The sequence below is a fragment of the Phaethon aethereus genome, assembly GCF_964289735.1.
Source record: "Phaethon aethereus genome assembly, chromosome: 3".
Lineage (NCBI taxonomy): Eukaryota > Metazoa > Chordata > Aves > Phaethontiformes > Phaethontidae > Phaethon > Phaethon aethereus.
The window spans coordinates 123,983,001-124,005,505 of record NC_138576.1 but is presented as its reverse complement, the minus strand read 5'-3'; the positions used below and the strand labels follow the sequence as shown (position 1 = coordinate 124,005,505).

Below are 22,505 nucleotides of genomic sequence, written 5' to 3'. Positions count from 1 at the left end.
TTTCATGTAAATTGTTGGTTCTTGATGCTTTGAAGCAAAGACTTTAAGCGGGATGCGATCTCACTGGTGGTTGAATTGCGATAACAACATACTTCACCACTGTGATGAAAATAATTTCACTTACGTTTATGGAAAAAATGTTGTTACTACTTAAATACTAAGTATTAAAGGATACCATGAGAAGTATCTCAAAAGCACAAGGAAAACCTGATCACACTGAATTTGGGCTAAAATTGTAATGGAGTGTAATACGTTACCCTGTGAGCAAAAAGGAAAGTGTGCAGTAAGTGTAAGGTGTGCTGCCAATCTCATGTCCTGAATGGGGCAAAGGTTGCAGGGAGCACGTAATACGTAATCACGTACTTATTTCACTTTAGTTTCACATTTGTTTTGCAAGTGTGTGGTCTCACCCACTGGAAAATATGGCATTCTGGGACATGCTTGTTCTGGATGCTCATACTTCGGAGACTGTTTGTGCAAGATGTAGCACTAGCACTGTTCTGAATCTCAAGGATAATCCATAAAATAAATTCAAATCCGTATACATTGAACATTATATCCATTTGTGCCTTCATTGAATGTTACTAACAGATTTTTATCAAGTGCAATGCTGCTCGTGTTCTGGAGCATTACTAACCTATTTCCATGGAGAATGTAATTTCTCAGTCTTTACAGCATCTGAGGGGAGAAAGAAGGGAAGAAAAGGCAAGTTTTGATCCTAAAGGAGTTACTGAAAAAATGCTGGGCAAAATCCAGGTGCAAATAATGAATAACAGTGGGAAGAAAGGATCCAGGTTGGTGGTGGGAAACGGTATGAGAGAGCATTTAAGCTTGTCAGCTCCATCTAAGTATCTTTAAAAACAAGCTGTTATGCTGAATTTCGGTGGTGTAAGTACTGTAAGAGCCTTCCCTGTAGTACCTTCTTGCTGTTCCTCGCCACTTCTTTCCCAGGGCTCAGAAGCCAGGAAAAACTTCCTGTGTTGAGGATTTGCTGAGAAATTACTTCATAACGTTTCAGGCTTTAACAGCTAGACTCCATAGGGGACTCCAGTTTTCGCTTCTACCAGGGCATTACCCAGAAGTAGCCTTATTTCTCAACTCTAAATGTTAGGACCAGAGTGATGCTATAGTTGTAACCCCTGTGAGTAGGAAAAAAAAAAAAAAATCTTTGCATTTATTCCTGTTCACAGAAGCACGTCACGAGAAACACAACATGGTAGGGGTGAGAATAAACAAGCCACAGGCAACAGATTTAAGTAATTGCTACTTAATGATTTAATTGTGCGATGTAAGAATTTATGTTGTATACTATCAGAATAAGGGTTGTGTAAGACCTACACAGAAAAGAATTTAGCATTTAAGCAATGTCATATTTAAATGGAGAAAGCCCCAAAACTCTGGAAGCAACTGACCTATTCTGACCAGATTTCATTGCAAAGAGAAAGTCTTTGCATTTTAGCGCCTGCTTAAACACTTCTGCAAGCAATCAGCTTCTGATAATAATGCCATTCAAGTAAAACAGTGTAGAGCTGGTCAAAACTCTTACCGTGACAAAAAGTTTTTCTAGCAAAACATGAACATTTTACAGCATTTTTGCAACACTCCATGGACTAGAAAAGGCAGCTTTTAAATTGCTCCTGGCATTGTATGGCCCTTCCCTATCTTTTCCTTACTCCTCTCCTGAAACACCTCTGCTATTTTAACTCTGTTACAGAGGAGCGATCGGCTGTGGTCAGGTGTGTCAGATGGCGTAACAGGATCGTTTCACACATAGCACCAAACTCGGGGCTGAAGGTATCTTTAGACAGCACAGCCAGACACGCAGGGAGAGTGCTAAGTAGCTTGTTTAGTGGGGGAAAACACAAGAGGGACAGTTCTCAGAAATCTGTCAACAGTAAACCTGATCCCTGTTTCCATTGTTCCAAAAATAGGCTGGCTGAACTTCAAAAGAAATGAAAGACAGTAGCTACAGAAATGAGCACTGGCATGTTGTACCTGTGGTACAAAAATTATGGCGCTCTATCCATTCCCAACATGATTAGCCTTCATTCATTTTTTCCCAATTCTGCCATTTTCTCTCAGGCTTCCTTTCCAGAATGGGAAGTGTCGCCTCAAAAAGTCTCTTGGAATTGTGCATCTTTCTGCATCTCTCTCTTAAAACTCACTTTTCTTGGACATCCACAAAGAACCCAGCAGGAATCAGCCAGATTGCTGAGTGGTGCCTTTTACAGACTATATTGCTAATAAAAAAAAAAACCAAACCACCTCACAAAACCCAGGTATTCCCTAACAGGATGCTGCTCCTCCATATTTTTTTGTTGCATGTCTTGTAAGTGCACTGTGGTTTTTGGAGGACAGGCTATCCCAAGGCTTGCTGAAGCTGATAGGAAGCTTCCCATACACTTACACAAGCTTCAGAAATGTTTTTTATAATGTCTGACCTGTGCTTGGCCCTCCAGCCACAAGTGCTGAGACTAGCTAAAAGATGCTAAAAAGCCTAAAAAAAAAAATATCAGAATTGAGGCAAATGCAGAGCTGGTTTCCTGCACCACACCCTTCTCAAGAAGCATGTGTTGCTTCACTTGGGGGAACCTTTTTCCAGGCCAGTGCCCCACTGTCTGCATCTTTCCCCCCCGCAATGGTTTTGTTGCAGAGAAATGCAGTTTACTCCTTTATGTACATAGCCCAGCAGGAAGTTCATGCATCAGCTACCAAAAACCAAGAAGGTGCTCAGGTACTGACAAGGTGATGCTAGTATCAGTTTTATGTTTCAACATGTACAGAGGACACTGTGACTTGTGATTCCTCCCCCCCTCCCCCCCCGCTTTGAAGTACTAAAATGGCAGACGATCGGCCTCCCCTTAAGCTTCCAAGTAATTGTAGATTATACAATTGAATGGAAAGCAGTTACCTTACACATTCTTCATTTTCACCTTGAATGAGACTTCTTCAGAACAGTTTGAAGATGAGAAAGAACAATTTTGCAAGGTGCTAACGTGTTTATATAGTCTCTATATGTGCTGTATATACTAAACGGGATAAATGCATTTAGAGCTTAGTGCTCTGTTAAGTTAAAGAGGATATTTTCATTCCTTGAACATAGTTGATTCTTATTGGCATGTAATTATAATCTCATCCCTGAGTTTACATATTTTCTTCTCTCCCCATGCAGAAATTACTTCTGTGAAAGAAGCCACTTTTTTTAATTCCAGGATGTTACCGGTAGATAACAGACTTCTAAACTTACAGATCTACAAACTTCTTCAGTGTGTTCACCAGAAAGACAAGAAGCAAATAGAAAAGCTGGTCCAGAATGGATTCCCAAATCTCATTAATTTCGCAGAGCCTATGGAAGGATATAGTGCCCTTCATTTGGCCTGCATTAAAAATGACACTGACATGTGCAGCTTCTTGCTGGAACAGGGAGCTCATCCAGATGTCCAGGACAAAATGGGACGTACTCCAGCAATGAAGGCAGCTGAGCTAGGCCATGAGCTGGTTTTGGATTTGTTAGCAAAAGCTAAAGCAGACATGACTGCTGTGGATAATGAAGGGAAAGGTAAGTAAAAGGGAACCTTATCAGACCAGAAATACAATAAAATGACCCTTTACTGTGTTAGACACTTGCTACGTATGTTGTGTCTAATCTGTAGAGAGAAACCATGGTTGAGGGTAATCCTTGCAGCTCAACAGAAGCTATTGGCCATAAGTGCTTTGATGAAAATAATTCTCCCTGAACAATCTAGGCCATTAAATCACATCTCTGCAGTACACAGCTGAAAGATAACTTGCAATTGAGAATCGTCTTCCTCCCATGACCTGTCACATATTAAATTCTGGTTTACTCCCCAAGTTCAAAGGCCCTAAACTAGAAGTCTTTCCTGTATATACCCTAAGAGAAGTTAGTGGGTCTCCATTGAAGGAGTTTGTCCATTTAGCTGTGAAGTTTACAGCCTAAGTAGCCTTTCTAATAATTTAGTATCTCACCATAATCCCTGCTGGTTTTCTTTGCAGGTGTTTTGTTTTACTGCATTTTACCTACAAGACGGCACTACCGCTGTATGCAAATTGCCTTGGATTATGGTGCAGATGTTAACAACTGTGCTACTGATGGGAAGCCTGTATTTCTACAAGCCTGTGAGCAAGCTCATGATATTAAAGAAATATGTCTGAATTTCTTGGAAAGAGAAGCAAATCCCAATGCAAGAAACCCAGTATGAATATTTCCGTAACTTAAAACATATATACAGGAGTATAGAATAGTTACCAGACAACTAGAGAATATGACCTTAAATCCTCACATTAAAATAATAAAGCAGCAACAAGTGTTTAACTCTGTGGCCATGCCTACTCCCTTCTTCTGTATCACTTTTTTTTTTCAGGAGCGGGGATTTAAGTCTTCTGCTTGAACTATATATTCCGATTTAAATTTTTGTAGATTAGAGTGCAAATATTTTACAAAAACACAATGTAACTGGGCCAGCTCTTAGAAGTTGCAGTTGACTGTACTTCACTGGAGCAATGCTGATTCGTACTTGGCCTAGATGTGCCCTAAGGTTTTCAGGGTTGAAATAATGTAAATACACTAAAACATGAATCCAGCATGAAAAATCCCATGGGGAATCAAGGCAAGGATGAGACATAAGAAACTCTTTTCTCTTTTGTACATCTGTCTTAGTAATTTATTTATTTCCTTAATTTAACAAAGACCTGAAGGACTGAAGCTCTGCTCTGTTGATCAAGTCCCTTAAAGCTACCCAGAGCTTTTGCTTTGCTCCTAGTTTTGCAGTATTCTTCCTAGCTGATTGCTATAGCAAAACCGATGTTTGGACATCCTTACCCCATCCTCTCATGCATATGTCTGCTTCATGCACTCAGCATACCTGCATTTTGAGAAACCTGTGTTTGTTTTTAATATGATGGGCACATACCTGGTCACATAATAGGAGCCATTTGCCAGGCCCAGAGAAAGACAGATAGCAGGGAAGAAAGTAAGGTTCAATGGAAAAATATCCATGGCTCACTGCTCTCTTTGCCCCTCTGTAGAGTGGCAGGTCAGATATTCTAAGTGCTGCTGTGGGCCAGCATACTAATAGCGGGCAATCCCTGATCCAAGATGTGCTTTGTTCTTGGAAAGGTCACCAGATCTACCAAAGTCAGCCATTATAAAGAAAATAGGTACTGCTAATCACAACATATGCTATTGTCTAGAAAAAGAGACAGGACTAATGTTTAGAATGGGAACTTTTCCCCTCTGACAGAACAGTAGTGAAATTCCCCAGTTGCTCTGCTTTCCCCGTAGCACTCCTCCAGCCATAGCTCCTTATGCTCTTTCATGACAGAGGTCATGTTTTGTGGAAAATTTTGTAAACATGCATGAGAGCATGCACACATAATAAAGAATTCCTTAACTAAGGAATTGATTTTCATGGGGACTATTCCAGGGACTCAAGCTACTAATGTACTCAAGTTGCTGGGATTTGACTACTCACATTTGAGCAGCATTATGACTAGGTTTTTAAAGTTTACCTACAAATCTCTTCAAAACTATTAGACTTGTCTCCTTTTTTCAGTCATACCTAAAAGGAGACCTTCAGTTTTATGCCACCTTGCAATCATCAGATCACAACGTTCCAACCTGATTTAGCATACAAAACAAATTCTGAATTGTTTTCTTGCTACCTTACAGGCTACAGGTCGCACAGCCTTAATGGAAGCTGCAAGAGAAGGCGTTCTCGAGCTGGTACGCAGTCTACTCGAAAGAGGAGTCGATGTTAACTTATTTGACCTTGAAAGACACAGTGCTGCCCATTTCGCAGCCAAAGGAGGCTTTTTTGAGGTATCATGATTTGTGGTGTTAAAGCACTGCTGCAAAGCCAAACCTAGGGTTTTGGGGTTTTTTGGTTGGTTGGGGGGGAGGGCTGTTGGGTGGTTTTGGTTGTTTTTTTTTTTTTAGTCCAGTATCTCAGCTGATCAAAGCATAATAATGAGCAATCAAAAGCAGCTTCTTTTTAAGTATCAAAGGGAATCCAGCAGTGATAGGATCTCTCTCATAATTGCAGAGCCTTTTTTGCCAAAGTACTTCTGAGTGTGTGTGCTAGTGTGGCTGTCTGGTGTGAACAGCTCCATTGGAGAGCTTGTTTCTCTCAACATGTAGCATGTCACAGCTCTGTAACTTGGATGAAACATTACTGTTATAAGAAGGGCAGATGCAAACAGCTGCAGGTAGACACTTTCTTCCTTATCCCTCATATTATCTTCAAAGTATATAAAATTGTGTGGTTTTGATTGTGCATGCAATGTCAGCATTACTTTAAGACAGTGGCCTGCAGTAGGCTGGGAGAACATGGTCCCTGATGTCTACAACCAAACAAGGTTACTGCTTCCTCAGTTAAGTAAGCACAGTACTATAGAAAAATTAAATATGTGCATATTGATCAGCAGGGCAAGGGAGAGAAGTTCACTATATAAACTGGGAATATATGATATTGCATATATTTGTAAATCAATCTCACACTTCCCCATCTTAAGAAACACAAGATTTTTTGGTGGTACTGTCTTTGTCTTTCTAGATTTTGAGGGTTATTTCGGCTTATAATGGAGACTTGGGCCTGATTGCTATGAATGGTAATACGCCACTTCATTACGCTGCAGAGGGAGGATTTGCAAATTGCTGCAAGTTTATAGGACAAAGAGGTACAGTAAATATAAGTTACTTTGCCATTATAACGTATATTCTTTTTCTGTGCGAAAGGAAAGATTTCACTTGGACATTTATGAAAGATTTGACTCTCTGAGGTATCATGTGGCATATCTAATTCTCATTAAGTGCCTAACATAGGCTATTATCACTTATTTCTACTAATGTGGCAGAGAAAATATTCCTTAAAGAAAGCAGCAGAAACATCAGGGGTTTGTATAACTTAGAACTGGACTGTATTAAGTGGGTCTGGTTTAGTTGTTTTTAGAAGTATCATACTGAATCTTGCAATAGAAGATTAATTTTTGTTTTGCTGATAATTTAAAAAAATTACCTCTGTGTAATGGAGAAAACTTGGCACCCATGGGCATCAAAACATACTCCAAAGCAGCTATGATAATTTTCTAACTTAATCAGATAATTACATCACTTCAATCTTTGTTTCAAGAGCACCATGCAAAATCCTACATTCTCTTCTTGCAATTCAAGCGTTTAACTAGTGGTCCATCGCCAAAGTGCAAGGCTGGCCTGTAGAACACTGAGGGACACTTTACTCTCTGTTTTTTTAACATTGCTCACCACTAATTAAAAATGTAAAATTTTCACTGAACTTCTGCCTTTCAATACATATTCATGAGCAGACGAATAAGTAGAGCATGGGTTGCCCAATGAATCTTCCTTTGGAAAACAAGTATGGACGCATAGCTAACCTTCCAGTCTGAGATAGATGACGGGGTTCCATCTCCTATTGCTATTTATAGTTAGGACAGTATAAAGTTGTAGATCTGTGGCAATTAGTTGCATGTATATTACAAATCTCTTGTATTACATAATCAGTAATTACTAGTTCCACTGCGTTATCAGCAAAATTGCCTCCATATTTTTAGGCTGTGATCCTACGTGGACAAACTTATTAACAAAGACCCCAAGAGCCATTGCCAAGGAAAGTGGATTTAAAGCAGCAGCAGCAGAATTGCGTAAAATAGAAGATACCTTTAGAAAAGAGTCCAAGCCTGGGGCTAAGGAGGACAAGTCCCGCTGGGCACTGAGGCTATATGACTGGTCCTTAGAGCACCAAGCTGCCCTCCGCAAGATGTTTGAGGCTGTCGACCAAGGAGACGGGACAGTAGCTAAAGATGACTTTATATCAATCATTCAGAAGCAGTGTGCCTTCGTGGATGCTGAACAAATACAAACGATTGCTGAAATGCATGAAGGAGCTCAGTCTGAGGAAATCAGCATAGAAGAATTTTTTAAAGGCTCTAAATATTTGCAGAAAAGCTGTCTTATAACGTCCTTTGAATCCAAAGGGATGAAGGGAAAGAAAGGGAAGAAACGAAGAGGCAAGAGAGGCATTGCCATCCCCGTGCCGATTTGTGTTATTCCGAAGAGCGCGTGTCCGCATAGGGAAGATGGCTTCCCTGTGTACATGATTGAGGTTATTCAGAACAGGGCCGATAGCTACCATTTTAACCGAGACCCGCCATCTGCCCATCCCGTGCACAATGACCGTGCCTGGTATATAGATGAGCCAAGGAAAACGTACATGAATATTAACTACCTTGTCAGAGCGGGAGACATTCTCTCTCTACAGAAAGCATTTGAGGAGGGTGTGCAAGTAGACATAAAAGATAAATATTACAAAACCCCTTTGATGGCTGCATGTGCAAGCGGGAACATAGACGTTGTACAGTATCTTCTGGAAAAGGGGTAAGATCATTTCAGAGATTTTTTTTTTTTTTTAATTCCTGTTTGGAAAGGCTTTCAAAAGCATAAATTCCCAGTAAACACTTGGATGCAACAGGCTATAGCTTGTTTTTTATTTACATAACATTCAATATTAAAGTTAGTTCCATAAGATCCTGAGTTACAGAGGGGTAGTTTATTATTTTTCCATGTTTTATTAACAGGGAAATAGAAACACCCAAGAGGTAAGTTCCCCAGGTCTGAAACGTTTGATGTCTGAGCTGTTAACATTTGGTCAGATGCAGTGCTGACAAATCCAGCCTATTGGAACTGCAGTTAGTTCCTACCCACGTCACAAATAGTTCATCCTCAAAACTGAACTCTCAAAACCAGATAAATGATTCTGGGGAAATCTGGCTCAAGTGACTTGCTGGAAATCATCAAGGCAGTCCTGGGCTTCCCTGTTCCACATACCAGGGCCTTTGCATGCAAATGTTTTAAGGTGAGAAACATTATAATAATCACTTTCCTCTGTGGCCACAGCAGGCAGAGGCAGCAAGATTTACACCAGAAGCGTGTGCTGCTGCTATTTAATCTGTTCCTCATTTTAGAAGCACTTCAGCAATTTCGTAGCCTATAGACACACTTGTGAAAAATATGAATGACAGCTTAAAAATGAAAGCAATTTGAGAAGGATTCAGTCATACTCGTGTAATAGCATAATGTCTAATTTTTTATCATCAGACTGCTATAGTCCTACAGTCATTCACATAAATGCTTAAATGAACCTTTTTTCAAAGATATCTACATTAGCTTTGTTCTCTACCTATAGCTAGAGTTCTTTTTAACATTCATTTCTCAGGGTAAGTGGCTGTAGTCATTGCTCCAGTTCCTGCAAAGACTTAACAGCACATAGGTCTTTGCACACTCTGGTAACAACACTGACGTTCCTGGAGCATATGGAAAGTTGCGTAAGCATGTATGTTCAGGTCTTCCAGAGATAAGGATGCAAGAGTTAGCAAATTAATCTAGAAAATTAATCTCCACTGTTTTCATCAAGCCTCACTGGACAGCACTGGAGTCACATCTCATCATATTTGAGTTAGACCTAGAAATGTTAATAACTTAGTTGAAAAAAAAAATAATACCAATTCGGAGATTTTTAACTTGTCAGAAATTAGAAAATGGAGAGGAAAGTTATCAGTACTGTGTTTAGCTTAGTATCTTTCAACTGCATGGACTTCAGATACTTTCAGTTTGGTATGGAAGTTCAAATACTGTACTGAAAAGGATATATTGTAAAAAGTATCACAAACCCATACTGAGCACAAGACAAAACATTTATCCAGAGCTATAGAAAATGCAGAGGTTTAAACATAAATTGGTGGTATCTACTTTCTATCTTGTTCCATAAAGTCTCACAAGAAAATTAAATTTGGGCTAAATGATCAGGAGAAAATGCTGAAGAATTTTTAAGTCAGTACTTTGTTGTCCCTGTTCCCTTCGATCAGTTTGTTCCTTATAGAATGAAGTTCGCGGAAAGGATTCAGGGGCAGACAGAGTTTCAGTACAGGCATGGAGGCTGGGTTGAGAACATAGAGTAACAGAGGAACAGATTATTTTAATGAGTAATATAAAGGAAATGACAGCTGCATATGAATAAACTATAACAGCTAAGCAACTGAAAGATAACAAAGGTAAAACTGGTAGGCCTGGGGAATTTACCACTATAAGATCTCACCAAAGGTAGAGCTCTGAAAAAGATTAAAAATTTAAACAAGAAGAGATGAACAGATGAATCTGTTCTTTTGATCAAGAGTTAAGTATTAGCCATCTGACCAAAACAACAAGCTATCCCTGGAAGCCACTTCCTTCTCCCTCCTTCCGTGTCTTTTGGGAAGACATCAACTCTTCGTCCCTAGAGGAAACGGGACAGTGACCCTAATTCAGTTCAGGACCTCTAGGCTGTCCTAAATACAATGCAAAGAAATTCACTCTGCTTGAGTACTGGGGAATCCCCTCATGAGGTTTTGATGCCTTCTGAACCCATGCACAGCACATGTGGAAGATCGGAGATCTGGGCATGGTCACAGACTGTGCTTTCTTCAAAGATACGGGGGAAGCGTATTTCTTCCCTTTTAACACCATTAAGGGGCTCTCATGGCTTTTGCTCCCCAAGCCTTGCTTTTGTGTGACCCCAGCCCAAAGGCTCCCAAGGCAGCCAGTTGCTAAAGGGCTGGTGATGCTTTTCTCCTCGGCTTCATCCAAAGGCAGCGTATTACAAATATCTCCTCCAATCTAGCCCTTGCAACACCCAGAACATGCCAGAGCAGAAACAGATACAGGCCAGCAGCACAGTGGCTGACAAAGTTTTAAATCCTTAGAATGTCTGAGATAGACCTTCTCCAATTCATTTGTAAATTGGACAGTAGGCAATTTTGCCATGTGTTTTAGAGCACCTGTTCTTGTCCAAGAAGCATTCTTTTTTCAGTTCCTTAACCTGCTTTTTGCCATTCTCAGCAAAGCTGGGGCTCAAACACTAGCAGCATTTTACAGGACTAAGCTGTTTGAATGTTCATTTTTCTCTGTACCTGAGAAAACCTCCATGTAGAGGACACTGCGTTGGCTTAGAGGGGGATATGATCACCACCCAGGCACACTCCTACAATTAACATTCCATGACAAGCTGTATACCAGATACTGCAACAGTTTCAGAGTGGCAGTAGCAATATGAAAATATTTATTTACATTGAATATGGCATTGCAGTGGGCAGTTAACACCGATTGTACTTGGAGCTGTGGACGTTACTGCATCTAGTAGCTAGCGTCATCTGCCATGACTCCTCTTACTCTGTTGTAGGGCTGATGTAAATGCAACAGACAATTTCATGTGGACTCCCCTCCATCACGCTTGCTATAATGGACACCTAGATATCGCCGAACTGATGGTGAAGGCTGGAGCAGCAGTGGATGCACCTGCAATAGGCAATGCAACCCCGCTAATGAGAGCCATTGAGATCTGCAGATTGGATATAGTCTATTTTTTAATTGATGCAGGTGCTGACATCCAAATGACAAACAGCAACGGTAAATGTCAAGTCTCTCCCCAAAAGACCTGCTTCCTTATGTGTATACATGTTTTATTAAAAAAAAAAACCACTAAGTTCTTGGAACACTTTGAGAAGTGTTCTGAATTTATGATTGCTAGCAGGTTTGGGGTGAAGGTAAGAGTTAGGTTTAATTAGTTTTCTAGGTTATGGAGTCACTATTCTAAGTAGTCGGCTTTCCTGGGTTTTATGCATCCAGAAAATAATGTAACGCGATTAATTACATTATTAAGGAGACTGTTGCTCCTCACAGCATACATACAGAGTTATAAGTGGCTTTAATGAAAAACATTCTAGCTAGTTATTAATATTATTTGATGGAAAATTAGATTTTAGTTGTGGCCAGCATGTACTCTGCCACCCATTTAAATCACTTATTTTTATGCATAGGCAGCACTGGTTAAAAAGAATTTCTTCCTGCTTAGCAAGTAAATGTCACTCCCTGAGAAAAAAATACTTAACAGAAAAATCTGACCTGATACTGAAGCATTACCTCCTCACAGCAGATCCCTCATTCAGTATTATGTCCGCTATTTTCAGAGTAATTTAAACAGTTAACACTTATCACATTTCAAAGCCTTGCTCTAAGATAGGAAGCTATATTGCTATATAATGAGACTTTCCCTCCCCAAATGCCTTACAGCAGAAACCCTGCTTATAGAAGGGATGTGTATTCTCCATTTCTGTTACCATGTGAAGTTCCAATTCACAGGGCAGTTTAGTCTCGCAACTACTTTACAGCCACCAGTGTCTCATCTCATAAGATCCAGGAGAGTTTTTCCCTTTCTTAGGCACTGAAGGTGTTCAGCACTAGTTAAACCATGGGGATTGCCCTTGACTCCTTGCCAGCCACAGAGCAAGCACTGAAAGAGGTAGATACCTACAATAACTTGGTCTACATTCCTAACCTTGAACTATGCTAGTCATTGCCTAGAACTAAATGCTCTCAAAGATCAAAATTACAACCTGCAGGACCAGTATATTAAGCTGCAGATGTCAGCATGTTAAGAGCAAAGCAACCACTCCAAGAATTCCTGCAATATTTGGTTTCAAGGCCTGTTTCTGCAAAGCCTTATTTCTGCAAGCAGTGCTGATGACTGCCAGTCCTCACACCAATGTTGGGCACGCTGCTGGCACTCTGAATGGTTAATAAAAGAGGCCTAATTAAGTTCAGTTGACTGTAGTGTCATTATCCAGTTGCAATAACAAGTACCAAGGTTCATTTTCATGGCTTACACAGGTATTTATTTTTTTGAACACAGGAAAGAATGCTCTTGATATTGCTAAAGTATTTGCGGATTCTAGAATAATTGATCTGCTTCAAAATAAACTGGAAAATTTGCCAAAAGTACCAGATAAAAAAGCAGAGAAAGAAAAAGTTGTGAAGCCAAAGTCACCTTCTACACTGATGCCTGTAGAGGTACAAGCTGTGAAAAAAGAGGTATGAGAGATGGTAACAAAGGATTGGTTGGCTAATAGTTAGTGGAGTGCTGCTTTCTTTCATTTCTTTGCCATCCATGTCTCCCTAAAGCTATAAATCTGGTGGTTTTGTTAAAGTGAGCATTTTCAGAAGCCAGTACTTACTCTTGCCAGTACTAGTACAGGTTCATTGGTTGAAGTTTTGACTTGCTAATTATATGAACTTCATGTCTTCCCCAGTCCCACTTAAAAATCATGTCCTATATCACTGACAGGACACAGAAATATATTTTCTTTTCCCTCTTCTCCTGAAGTTTGTGATCATCCAGCTCTGTTGTGGTAAATACTGAAAAAACAGTGACTGTAATTTCTTAGAGACAGCACCTGTTTCTTCACAGGGTAAGACCAAGGCCCTTCAAATTAGTAGGACGGTCTTCTGATAATCGACCTCATTGAGGTGATATCAGGCTTGCTGACTTCTCATTTTCCATCTTGTCTCATATCCTTCCTCTTCTACTGTTGACCTGAGTCCTGTTTCTCAAATACCACACTGATGTTTGGCTGTTGTACCTCCGAATGCCTTTCCCACACCCCTCAGGAGCACCGAGTACCTTACCACTGCCTTAGTTCCCAAGCTGACATCAGTCTCCACCAGCATGGCCTGGTTGTCTTACTGTGGATGACAGCTTCCTGATTAACCAGTGGTACTTGTTAGTCAGACCGGGGATGCTATTTAGAGAGAAAATGCAATTGTATCTGCATGACTAAAAGTATCCTTTACAACTCCTACCCTGAATGGTGTAGTAAATGTGTCCCAGTAGGCAAATGTTGGTTTCACCCTTTCAAAAAGGTTTTGAATTTGTCAGGGATAGTAGAAGATTCATAGGCAGGAGGATGGCAAACTTAGGTGCTTATTTTTTCATCACCTCACAGAGGATGGGATCACCAGCTGGTTGTCTTGTGAGTCTTAAAGAACAGTTAATGTTTTAGTGTCCAAGGAGGAGAGTCATCATGTACCTTTTAAAGTGTTTCCCTCACAAATTCTGTTTATAAAAAAAAGTTATCAGCTTTAAGAAAAACAGATTCTGAACAGATTAAGAAAAATACACATGCAGTAAATATATAGCAAAGAAAGATGCATGATGTGTGTGTGTAAATGAGACCTTCTCTTTCAGCCTTCACAGGTATCTCTGCCAGTTGTAGAAAAATCCATTCTTGAAAAGACTACGCATTCCCTTAAGGACAGTGTTATTTATCTGCACTCTTTGATAACCAGTGGTGCTACTAAAAGAGATGACATCGCATTCAAACCCAGAAAAGTACGTACAGTAGCAAAACATGAGCACAGTTTCATGTTAATTTAAAATTAGACTTTAATGTAGATCAAAAACCAAAACAATCTGATGAAATGACTTCACAATTCAACTAGCTTATAGATAATGTGGCACAGGCTAGAGAGATTGCCACAAAACAACAGTAAACTAAAGGGTTCATATATATGTGTGTATGTATTTTATATATATACTTATATAAAACACATTATCATGGAAATTTAAAATAGGATTAAAGTAGATCTCCACTAAAGTACAAATGCAACTACATTGACCATACAGCTTTTTTCATTCTTACACTTAAAGGATAGGTGTCCTTGTACATGGGACTGGACTTCTCAATTAGTTATCACATGATTACTTAAGTCAATGGGACTTACTGAACTAAATGGATTACAGTGCACTAAATATTTACTTCCTAGAGTTAGAATACTAGAAATAATTTTTTTGTATCAGGGACGACTTAATAATACTCATTCACAAATAACTGAGAAACAGAAAAAGAAGATCGGAGGGAAGTAATTTTAATTTTTTTCCCTCCTTAAAAAGGAAAAAAATACCATTGCTGACTGAGATGTTTCATTTGGAGTTTGTTTACAATTTCCCTAAGCCAAATTTGTGCTAGTTTCTGCAATGGTCACTGGAGAATAAAGCTATGTTGCCAGTGACTCTGCAGCTAATTAACTATTTTCCACGCTGAGGATTTTGGACCCGAGTCAGTCATTCTAAACAATTAGCTTTGGATCTTCTTCCCCACATTATCCCTATCTGAGCCCATGGCATGTTATAGATTCAAAGTGACAACAAGAGAATGCTCTGCTTATACATACACAAATTGTTGTGGTAGACCACACTAGTTTTCTTCTATGTCTCAGGATGCAAAGGGGTGGTAGAACATGGCTCTGTTTGGCTAACAGCATCTTCTTAGTGCTTCAGTTGCAAAAGTCATGTCCAAATTAACTATAAATACCTTTATTTTGTAGATTTGGGCCCCCGAAGCCACAACAGAGGAACTAGTAAAAAAGCAAGAATTGCTCCATGAACGCTTTACTCTTGATGGCCACTCAAAACTTCATGACGCCCTTTAATAGAAAAGTTATGAAATAAGCACACCAGCTTGAAGAAGCTACTTCAACGTGTATTTTGAGGGGACAAAGATCTAAAAGACTACTCCTCTAATGAAGGAATCATGCAGTGCTCAGTAAATGTATCTCAGTTATGATTAAAAAAAACTGTAGCAAGTTTTTCCTCTGTAGATTATGTTGCTTACACACAATCTTTTGTTAAGGGCTTAGTCTGGAAAAATGTTTAACCTCATGTGTTTCTAAGCCTTGGAGCTGGCTCAGCATACTTCATGGAATGGCTGCTGTTGTGACACACGTGTCCTTTTTCTTTGTAAAGGTATGGCTTTATGAGGTTATTTTTCACCCCACCATGAAAACTTCCTCCTGGAAGGTATGTTACCCTTTCTACTAAAATACAGCAATATGAAGGTAGCATTCAGAAATAATTTAAGACACCAGTGTTCTTGGTTGTCTGCAGAGGCAACAGAAAGTACGGAATTTACAGCCAGGACTACTACTGTCTAGCTTACTGCTTTCATCTTCTCTCATGCACTTGTAAAAGTGCACAAACCTCTCTTCTCGCTCACTGAGGATGTATTCTCCAGCTGCAGCATTGCAAAGCCATTATCAAGACCTTTAGATATTTTCAGCAAACTTGAAAAGCATTCAGAGATTTTGTGAACACGAGTTCTTGTATTAACAGCTACATCCACAGCTAATCCAAACAGCAAAGTCAACAGGTTTTGTCCCTGCCATTAAAATAAGTTCTTTGGGTAGGAAGGAATTGGTGTCTCTGAAGTGACGTGACCGGGCTGTGGTAATTTAGTATGAAGAAAAGGTACTGAAAGTTCATTATAGGAAGCGTATAGTGTCAAGATTTGTGTGACAGGACCAGGCCAAACCAGCCTGTGTTCTGCTGAGAGACTCAGCGCCTCTTGAGTTCTGTTCATTATCTCTGCAAAATGGTTGGCAGCAGAGAAGTGAGCCCAATTTGGACCTTCAAAAAGGCAGTAACAGGAGTTAAGTTTTGGGTAAGCAGAGGCTGGAAATACTGGGAACGTTTAGCTTAGAGAAGAAAGAAGTGGGAGGGGATGCCATAAAAATATATCTAAAGCAGCAAAAAGTGTGGAGAAGTGCACTGAAACCTATCTATTCTTTCACAGGATACAAGAATGTTCAGACTACAGAAAAGAAGAGGAAGCAGCACACAGCTATTAAATCCTCTACAATATGCAAATATCCCGTGGAACTCTCTAGCCACATTATCCTTGGAAACTTAAAAAAATATTTACATATATTGTGAGTAGAGTCTAGTTAGCTAATGCATAAGGGATAAAAATCCCTTGTGTTTCAGGACCTCAGCTTATTACTGTTGGCACGCAATAGAGAAGGTTTTCTAGCAATGCAGTTCACTCCCAGATTGTCCAGTGTGGTGGTGTACATGTCCCTTAGGGGAGAAGATGACACTGGCCTAGACAAATACTGTAAATTAAATAGGCTTCTGGTTTGATAGTACCCATCCTTCAAATTTATTTTAACGTTATAAGACTTCAAGAGCTGTCTGGCGCAAGAATACAGCTACTTTTGAAAATTTGGTCTCAAACATACTCTTCCTTTTTTTAACTGCAAATCTTGAACTCTGGAATCTGGGTTTCAGACTGGATTCTTTCCTTTTGGCTCATTATTTCTTGTAATAAGAACCAAGTTTTGCCCTTGTTGATGTGTGACACAGCATTTTCATGCCTGGATTTGCCTAAGTATGAAAAGAGCAGAGTGTAAGATTGTTGGGGAAAGCCTATGCAGTCACATTCTTAAAGACACCACCACTGCCTGCATGACAGCATGTGTAGAGATCCCTTTTTAACTCTAGCTGCAGATCCAAATGTAAAGGTGATAGTACATAACCAAAACAAACACAAAGCAAGTAGATATCTCTCTAGTGAGATAATATTTTCAAATACCACCACTGAACATATTATTTATATGAACATGGTGTGCAGAAGTAGTTTATGACAAATTGCTTACATTGAGAAAATGTCTAGCATTTTAATAGCTCAGTATAAAAAAAAAAGACTTTGCAGGGAAGTGAGCTAGCATTTCAAACTTCAGGTGTCTTGGAATTCTTAATATCAGCCTGTCATCTTCACCTGTCAACATAAAACTTCTGCTGGCTGCAGATGGTTGTAAGTAACAAAAATGACAGTGTTAAAACTAGTCCTAGAAGGCAGTGCAGGCAAGGAGCAGAATGCTCACAAACAATTGTAAATAAAACTGCATCTCTAAAAGGGGAGGCATGGGGTCAGTTTGCTAAACGGTAGCCATCAAAGTGAAATCAAGTGGCACGGTCAGAAACTCCTAACTCATCCTGTAAGGTAAAAGTTATGTCAGAGTTATGGAGTTATGTCATGGAGATGAGCTGGGAGAGTTCTCCACTGTTAGAGCCAGTTGCTCGGCTCTCCTCTCTGGAAGTACGCCTCCCTTGGCTAACTACTGCTGCGTTAAGGTACAGACCGCTTTCTGCTGGCTGTGTTCACTAGGGTAACTAAGCAAATTGACAAGAACTTGAACGCAAAGGGAACAAACTAACCTGGCCAACAGAAGGGGCTGTCTCCTCCATCAGTTCAGATCGTGTAGAACTAGGCTTGTTGGCAAGTAGCCTCTGGAAAGGTTGTTCAGAGAAGAGTGCTGAGAGGGGACTATTTTTTGTTCCCATAGGAAACTCTTATGAGCATCATCCTTGTGCTTTTTCATCCCAGACAGAATGGGCTGCAGACTCCGAGTCTTTACATGTTGTCCCACAAAAAGAAAGGCTGAAGGGCTGCACGTCAGCTGTGCACAGCAGGATGGCCGAGTAGGAAGGAATATTTGTGCTCCATTGGCCTGCTGGCTTCTGCGTAGCTCCCTGGTCTTGTCCATAGCAGGCTGCCCAAAGAGTTGGCAGACTTGTCTCACAGGCTACCACCTCATCTCTCACCCAGCCCTCAGCCTGGGGCCAGCTTTCTGCAGGAGCACAGTACAAAACAACAGAAGAGGCGAGACAAAGAGTCATCACAAAACACGCAAGGTTAGCCACTCAATCGCGTGCAGTTGCAAAGACAGGTCATTTTGTGCAAGAAAGGAAACGCTTACCAAATGTACATGAAGGACATTATACATGACTACCTGTCCCAGGGATTTCTGTCCCAATCCTCAATTGTTTTCTCTAACCAATGGTTTGGTTAGTGCTTTTTGCTGCTACTATGGGGTTATGGTATTGTTTCAGGCTTTCGAAGTCTGTCTCAGCATTAAGATCTAATCAGCTGAGTGGCCTCAGTGCTGTCTGTTGAAGGTATCAGATGATAGATGGTGTCGCTATTGCATGTCTGAGCTGTCCCTACAGTTCCTATATTCATTCTAATGAGAAAGACTGGTATTTGTGTGTTTATTTACATGTTGAAAAAAATAACTACCTTGTGGCATTTTCAGAGAATGAGTATAATAAGCACCTAACACTGACTTTAATGATTTTTTGATACCTAACACCCCAATCAAAAAATCCAGTGCTCAGAAAGAAATTTTGTGTGAATAGTCATCTCATTCAGGCCCCAGTGGCATGGAGGCAGATACCAGAAGAACAAACTCAGGGGTTTGGCTAGCTTCAGGAGGCACCTTTCCAGATTGTCCTCCTCAAGTGTGGTGAAGGGTTTGTATATAGATAACCCCCAACTTCTACACCAGAAGTGGTGTAGGAGAGTCTGTTGCATGAAGCAGCGATAGCCGTGTAGGAAATTTTGAGACATGAAAGCAGATGTCACAAGGGGAGTCAAGGGATAAAGCTCCAAAGCTTAAAACCAACATCAGCAGGAGGAAGGGTATTGAGTAAAGAGCTGGGAGCAAGCTGTGGGCGAGGGAAGGAGTCTGTACTGATGCACAGGTCATGGAAAAGCTGAGTGATAGTGGATAGTGTTAAAGGGTGCCAAGAGACATTCGGAGAGACACACCTTGGTAATAGTGAGCAAAGCACCATTCTCCCAAGTGAGAGCACCTTCTGGAAAAGCTGAATCAGCTGCATGTCAGAAAACCTACCTAGAAAAAGGAAATTTGCAGGTGGGAGTTCAAACAGATTACGAATGTGACTCAATCTCTTGAGACAGGTAGCACAAGGGAAAAATGAATCAAGGGGGAAACCAATGCAGAAAAATGAAGCAGACAGAAGGTGGCAACACTGAAGAGAAAAGAAAAGGAAAGATGAACTCTGCACATCTACATGACCTAAGACTGGATGAGTTGTATACTGGCTTTGGTTCACAGTCAGGCTGTAACCTAGCCTTAGTCACCCTTTGCTGTTTGCCTTTAAAGTTCAAGACACTTGTGAGATCTTCAAGCATTTTTTTTTTTTTTCAAACTAATGCAGGTGCCTCGGGCTAGCTGCGTGGACACCTAAAAGCACTTTACATACCACTGTGTTGCAGAACACAGGCAATTGTAGTTCTCATCCCCTGATTTCCAACATGTGCTATTTTAAGTTTACTTGCAAAACACATGAAATTAGGGCTGGGGCTGGGTATTGCTGTTGTAGATACCATTGGTACACATTTATGTGCTCAAAACTCAGTTCTTTAACTCCAGTGTGTCTTTCAAAGGCTCCTCATTACGCAGGAAGCCTCAGTGCTGAATAGCAGACTCAAAATTAATCAAATACTACAGGACAGGATAATAACTGTGCATAAAGAGGTATTTGATGGAAGAGACCTCAGTGAATGATCAGCTGCTTCAGGCCTATATTGAACTGATTTTTTTTTTTTTTTTAAACACACCTCACTATTGAGCTCCTTTCTTCTCACATATGGGGACAGCTGGATTCACACACGCCTAATTCCCCATTTCATCCATGCACCCAGCTCCAGCAACCCCCACGTTTCTACCCAAAAATGCAAACATGCACAATGTGTCCCTTTGTGCAGTTCTTCTGTCCCTGAGACTTCTCCAAGGCACTCTATAGTTTCACCAGTTTGCCTCTACTATCACTGTTAATCTAGGAGGAAGACATGATCAGAGTTATCTTATGCTAAGCAAACAGTACAAGTCATCACTTTGATATGACAAGATTAATAACAGCTTCAGCAAAGGCCACAAAATAAGATACATTTGACAAAAAAACCTCTCGCCTCCATCCTCAGATTATCTTACAGGCTTCTTACATCCAGTACATGTATTTTTTCCTAATTTACCCTATGCTTCATGAAATACATATTTATGAACTGAAATCTAAGAACATGCTTTTTCTCCCCATTTACCATTCACAATTGGGGTTTTTCTGGAAGGCAAATTGCAACACAAATACTGCTCTAGTCACAGCAATCTATGTTTTTAAGCTACTAATGCAAAACAGGCGATACCACATGGAATTCTTGAGCTGCTGTCAGTGCAGTGGAGGTAATAAATATGGTTACAGCTTAGGACCTTTGAATGTCTCCTGAATAGCCCATCTCATCAATTGTTTGAGGTTGAACCCCAGGAAATTTCATTTAGCTTTACTGCTGCTACAAATCCCTTGCCATAGCTCCAAGGAACATCTCATTTGTAATAAGAAATCAGGGAAGAGTTCCAGCAAGAAGAATTGAATTGGCTCTTAAGGGCTGGAGGGAGAAGGATTTCCTCATCCCCAAGTAAGGGCTCCACTTCCCCCCGGCCAGTGAACTTGACTGGAACAAGGCTAAGTCATGGTATGTTGTCATTATAAGCCCTGGAGACCCCCTGGGAGGAAAAGAAAAAAAAAAAAAAAATAGGAAAATAAAACAACAGAGTATTGCTGAGTGTGATCTTACTGAATGAGTGGGGTGAGCAAACCCTCTCCTACTACCAGCAGCACTTGTACAACCCAACAGCTCTTCTCCTGGAGCGCTGGGCTTGCAGGGAAATCCGATGCTACAGAGCTGCTACATTTGTCCAATTAATACAGCCTATGCTGCTTACGGGAGAAATGGAGTCCAGGTACCCCAAAATGAAAAGATGAGAGCACTACAGGAAAAAAAAAAAAAAAAAAAAGAGTAGACTATAAAAATGGGAAGCTGATAATTTTGTGCAATCCAGCTCCTACCTGGTGATTAAAGAAAACAAAAGCCTAGCACATCACAGGGAATTGCTGTTGAGCTGTACAACCATTACAGAGAGACAAGCAGAAACACTCACATGAACCAAAAGTAGCTTCAAATTGCCCACTAATTTTGAATGTCTGTCAGCAATCATTATATGATGGGCCAGAGTGACCTGGCATCTACAAAAGAGAAAAAGAAGAAACCAAATATAACCATTACTTAAAAGAAATAGCTAAAGAACCATTTCATCATGACTTTCATTCCCTCACAACTTTTAGCCCCCCCTTCACAATACCTTATTCCTCGTGGCAGCACTTCCCTCTCAGCTTGCTAGAGCCACTTGTCCCTTTAACTCCCCACCAATTTCTCCTGTCCCAGTGGAAGGGATGGCATTTATAAAGGCGCACAGCCCGCCCGCTCCCAGCTGACTTGAACTGTTTGTTATTGCCAACAGCTGGGGTTTTCCCTTACCAACCCGATAGTTCAATGGCTCTTGTAGTCACCGTGTGACACTTAAAGCCTACCTGGATGAACAGATTTAAATTTCTCAGAACAAGGAATATCTACCTTCTGACAGTCAAACCTCTTTCTGTGTACTGAAAGGCACCATCCACATTTGAAACACTGATTTGTATCTTTTGAAAAATGAATTTGCTGAGGCCAGGCTCCTAACCTCGTCCAGTGTGCTTTCAGTGAACAACTGTGGGAAGGAACTTTTCCTGAATATAAAAAATATTCAGTGAAAATGAATATCAGAAATGCATGTTGCTTTGCTTACAGAAACCAATTTTAAAATGTCTTGAGCATTCACAGCAAGATCTGCTGGGGGAACACTCAAAAAATGTTGAAATATTTTCCTCAAATAAAATTTTGATGAAGCTTGTAACCAAAACTTCAAAACTGACCATTTTCCTTCAAGCTCCAGGCAGAGTTTTAAGTTAATGAATAAATTTAAAAAAAAGAGACTACATCCTTAATGTCTCTGTTCTAACAGGCTTTTCAGAATTGCCATTAATAGCTTTCGCTAAAATAAATAACGAAAAATTCGTGGGCTTTGGATAGTTCTGCTTACTTGATTGTATTTGCATGCTTATCCACTCAAGGAAAACAAAAAATTGCTC

At 40.3% G+C, this 22,505-nt stretch overlaps 1 protein-coding gene across 1 annotated transcript; it reads left to right on the top strand.

Annotated features, from left to right (window-relative positions):
• Window positions 1-3,213: 3,213 nt before the first annotated feature.
• ANKEF1 (ankyrin repeat and EF-hand domain containing 1) lies at window positions 3,214-15,331 on the top strand (the record flags this gene model as incomplete). Its single annotated transcript, XM_081997925.1, has 7 exons — window positions 3,214-3,559; window positions 4,015-4,137; window positions 7,588-8,410; window positions 11,247-11,473; window positions 12,756-12,934; window positions 14,088-14,231; window positions 15,227-15,331. The coding sequence occupies 7 exons, from the start codon at window positions 3,214-3,216 to the stop codon at window positions 15,329-15,331; spliced, it is 1,947 nt and encodes a 648-aa protein (XP_081854051.1).
• Between the last annotated feature and the right edge of the window lie 7,174 nt (window positions 15,332-22,505).